This window comes from Clupea harengus, unplaced genomic scaffold (assembly GCF_900700415.2).
Source record: "Clupea harengus unplaced genomic scaffold, Ch_v2.0.2, whole genome shotgun sequence".
Lineage (NCBI taxonomy): Eukaryota > Metazoa > Chordata > Actinopteri > Clupeiformes > Clupeidae > Clupea > Clupea harengus.
Window position 1 is genome coordinate 182501 of NW_024879585.1, and position 4858 is coordinate 187358.

General features: G+C 43.1%; 1 protein-coding gene across 1 annotated transcript in view; it reads left to right on the forward strand.

Moving 5' to 3' along the window:
* Window positions 1–3310, forward strand: part of LOC122129053 (nuclear factor 7, ovary-like) — a 4054-nt gene extending 744 nt beyond the window's left edge. Inside the window, exons 3-7 of the mRNA XM_042704075.1 lie at window positions 453–683; window positions 1036–1058; window positions 1474–1592; window positions 2439–2736; window positions 3044–3310. Coding sequence (XP_042560009.1) covers window positions 453–683; window positions 1036–1058; window positions 1474–1592; window positions 2439–2736; window positions 3044–3305 — 933 coding nt within the window. The 3' untranslated portion in view covers window positions 3306–3310. The remainder of the gene's footprint in view (window positions 1–452; window positions 684–1035; window positions 1059–1473; window positions 1593–2438; window positions 2737–3043) is intronic.
* The last annotated feature ends 1548 nt before the right edge of the window (window positions 3311–4858 follow it).

A 4858-nucleotide genomic window follows, 5' to 3' on the forward strand; every position in this document is an offset into this window, starting at 1 on the left:
GTGTGTTTTGAATGAACGTTCTGAAGAATATCTGGGTCCATGGAATATAATGTGGAATTTTAGAACCTTTCATTGTTGATGAACGCATTCTTTTTTAGAATGTTCAACACTCCCCTGCTGAAGGGTTCATGCATTTGGTGTAACAGTTTGGTGTTATATTTGCTATATGAATAAAGTTTGTATTTATTTATTTTTTACAAGCTCTCAATATGTCTCATAGTATGATAGCGTATGGAATACGTGACATAGGCTGTTGCCTTTGTACGTCGCCTGGCGAAGACCCTAAACATCCTGTCTTAATGTAATTGATCAAACAGTCCCACGTTACCAGTTACGTTTCACCTCGGTGTGGGTGATTTTCATGTTGTGACATGGCAGTGACGCAAAACCTTTAGACTTTTTTAAAGTTTTTTTTTTACTTTTAAAGACTTTGAAACTCATTCTTGTGACAGGCCCAGTCTGAGGAGACGGAGAGGCAGATAAAGGAGGAGTTTGAGGAGCTCCGGCGGTTCCTGAGGGGAGAGGAGGAGGCGCGGATAGCCGCCCTGAGGGAGGAGGAGGAGAGGAGGAGATGGAGGCTGATGAAGGAGATGGGAGAGATGGATGAAGCCGCCGCTACTCTGGAGAGAAAAGCTGGACTGATCGAGCTGGAGATGGGAGCTGGTGACATCACCTTCCTACAGGTGGGGATTCCTGATGTGTTCAGGGGGAAAGAGGAAGTCTTTTCTGAGCAGCTGTAGTTACTAGTGTAATGATTAAATGTGCTAGCACTCACACACATATACACTCACACACATATACACTCACACACATATACACTCACATACATATACACTCACACACATATACACTCACACACATCAAATATAACTGTGTTTTGTGTGTTACAGAATAAAAAATATATATATATATATATATATATATAGGTAATCTTTGAATTGAAAAGGAGTGGTTCTGTCTGAGCAGTTCTCAACGTGTGCAAGCACTCACATCCTTAAAACAGTACAATCAACATTATTATTTTGTGTGTTACAGAATTGTAAAGACCTGAAACAAAGGTAAGTTTTCGGTTTCGTGTCATTTGGTTGACAGATTGAATATTATATATGAGGAAAAGCAAGGATTGGTGAGAGAGTGAGTGTGTGTGTGTGTGTGTGTGTGAGAGAGAGAGATAATGTGTTTGTGCATATATATATTTTTTCCTTTATGATTGTATTTGAATGTGTGTTTCTGTGTATATGCGTCAATGTGTGAGAGAGAGATAGATAGTGAGAGAGAGACAGAGAGAGAGAGTGTATTTGTGCATACACATGTTTTCATTTATGATGGTATTTGTATATGTGTTTCTCTGCATGCCTGTGTGTGTGCGCGCGTCTGTGTGTGTGTGTGTGTGCGTGCGTGCGTGCGTGCGTGCGTGCGTGCGTGCGTGCGTGCGTGCGTGCGTGCGTGCGTGCGTGTGTGTGTGTGTTCCAGAGTCAGGTCCTGTCTGCCAGATCATGCCCTGAGCTCAGCAGCTCTGATAGATGTGGCCAAACACTTGGGGAACGTCCGATTCAGAGCCTGGGAGAAGATGAAGAACATCACCCCATACAGTTAGTGCATAGATCCATGATATTACACGCAATCCATCACACACACACACACACACACACACACACACCACACGTGCACACACACACACTCACACACACACGTGCACACACACACACACACACGTGCGCACACACATACACACACACACACACACACACACATGACCCCAGTGTTTGGTATTTATGAAAGTAGATTTACTTTCATTACTGAAAAGGCCTAAGGAAAGATGAAGAAGATTGCTCCATACAGTTAGTGCACAGATCCATAATAACATATTTATTATATGAACACACACACACACACACACACACACACACACACACACACATTCCAGTGCTGAACCATAGCTATTCATGAAAATCATTGACAGTCCCAGAACAGAACAGAAATTGCCATCTTCATGTCTGGAGCACCCTCTGGAGGTCCTTCACCATATTACCCTTTATTAACAGACAAACGGGGTACATTCCTGCAGACACAGGCATAATATTAAAGCCTGTATGATATGCATTTACTGTATATAAATATATCACAATCATCTTCTACTGTGTGTATATATATATATATGTGTGTATACCTCTTTCCCTCCCCTTCTGCCACAAGCCCCCCCCCCCTTCTTTTTCTATCTCTACCTGGCCGGCCTCAAGCTGCCGTGCTTCTGGTTTCTTCCAGATTAACGGGGAGTTAATCTGTCTCCATTGAGCCTGCTCTAAGGGGGGTTCAGGCACTGGGCTCTGTAAAGTGCCTAGAAACAATGTTATTGTTTTGGCACTACATAACTAAAATAAATTGAAATTGAATTACTAACAGCATGCCTGCTGTTCGACTGTCCTGTCTTGCTGTAGTTCCTGTGGTTCTGGACCCAAACACGGCCCACCGGTTCCTCCACCTGTCTGAGGACCTGAGCCGGGTCTGGGACAGCGGAACCAGCACCGACCTGCCCGACACCCCTGAGCGGTTCTGGGAGTACGAGGAGGTTCTGGGTTCCGAGGGCTTCTGCTCCGGGAGGCGTTGCTGGGACGTGGAGGTGGGCGGGGCTGAGATCTGGATAGTGGGTGTGGCCAAGGAGTCATGTGAGAGGAAGGGGAAGTGCAAGACGGTGCCAGAGGAGGGGTTCTGGGTGATCCACCACAGAGAGGGCAGGTAACAGACACGTGTGTGTGTGTGTGTGTGTGTGTGTGTGTGTGTGTGTGTACATATGTGTGGGTGTGTACATATGTCTGTGTGTGTGTGTGTGTGTGTGTATGAGTGTGAGTGAGTGTGAGTGTGTGTGTGTGTGTGTGTGTGTGTGTGTGTGTGTGTGTGTGTGTGTGTGTGTGTGTGTGTGTGTGTACATATGTGTGTGTGTGTGTGTGTGTGTGTGTGTGTGTGTGTGTGTGTGTGTGTGTGTGTGTGTGTGTGTGTGTGTGTGTGTGTGTAACATACATCCTCTCTCCTGTTTCCATGGCAGGTACAGCGCTCTCACATCAACAGACGTGAACATTCCGCTCCAGACTGACCAGAAGCTCCAGAGGATCCGGGTGGAGCTGGACTGGGAGAGGGGTCAGGTGACCTTCTCCAACCCTGACGACGGCACGCACTTACACACCTACACACACTTACACACCTACACACACACCTTCACCGAGAGGCTCTACCCGTACTTCTACACGCAGTGTAAACAGCCACTGAAGATCCTGCCCGTCCAGGTCTCTGTTTGTGTGAGCGTTTGATTTGGTTGAGGTTGTAAATGCACACACACACACGCACATGATCACTCTCTCTGTCTCTGTTTGTGTGAGTGTTTGGTTTGGTCTATGTTGCACACACACACACACACATGATCACTCTCTCTGTCTCTCTCACACACTCATTACACATGTAGATACATTGGCCTCTATACACACACACAAACACACACACACACACACACAATCACTCTCTCTGTCTCTGTTTGTGTGAGTGTTTGATTTGGTTGAGGTTGTACCAGCATAATGATTTTATTTATATAGCACAATATAATTGTCTCAAGGAATATAATTAAAATCTAAGTACCCACAATCTCACTAGACAGTATTGGAGACGAAAAATTTGCCATAGATGATATTCAGGCCTTTCTAATGATTTTATTAGATTTCTTTATTAGTCCACGTTACAAATTTGTGACTGACCGATAGTGAATGGTGCTTATCTCCTGGTAATTGGGCTGTACGTTATTCCCAGAGATATCATTCTCATTTATTTGTTTGCTGTTCAAAGTTCAATACACTTTATTTTACCACTTTGTCACTTTACAGTCTTATATCTCATTTGGCTTATGTCCACTTCTCAGGTATTTGCATTTGCATAGCTGTTAGCATTGTTAGCTATGTTTATTTATTTAGTTCTGTTAGCATTGTTAGCACTGTTAGCTATGTTTATTTATTTAGTTCTGTTAGCATTGTTAGCTATGTTTGTTTATTTAGTTCTGTTAGCATTGTTAGCAATGTTAGCTATGTTTATTTATTTAGTTCTCAGTTACATGTGTGCACTCCTGTGAGCTGGGATGTTGGCTGTGTTAGTTACTAGCCAGATGGTCAATAAGTAAGTAATACATTCGTCATTAATGAATAAAATAATTAATAAATCGCTAGAAAAAAAATTGTTCTTTGTCCACCAACACTCACTTTAGCATATTCATGAACCAAAAACCATCACCAGGCTGATTTTCCATAAGTGACAAACACACACACACACACACACAGACACACACACAAACACAGACAGACACGCACACACACAGACACACGCACACACACAGACACACACACAAACACACAGACACACGTTCATTCTCTCTGTCTCTGTTTGTGTGAGCGTTTGATTTGGTCTATGTTGCACACATACACACACACACACATACACACACACACACACACACACACACACACACACACACACACAGAGAGACAGACACAAACCTGATCACTCTCTCTGTCTCTCTCACACACTCATTACACATGTAGATACATAGGCCTCTATTCACACACACACACACACACACACACGATCACTCTCTCTGTCTCTGTTTGTGTGAGCGTTTGATTTGGTTGAGGTTGTACCAGCATAATGATTTTATTTATATAGCACAATAAAATTGTCTCAAGGAATATAATTAAAATCTATTCAAGTACCCACAATCTCAGTAGACAGTATTGGAGACAAAGAATTTGCCATAGATGATATTCAGGCGTTTCTAATGATTTTATTAGATTTCTTTATTAGTCTACGTTACAAATTTGTGACT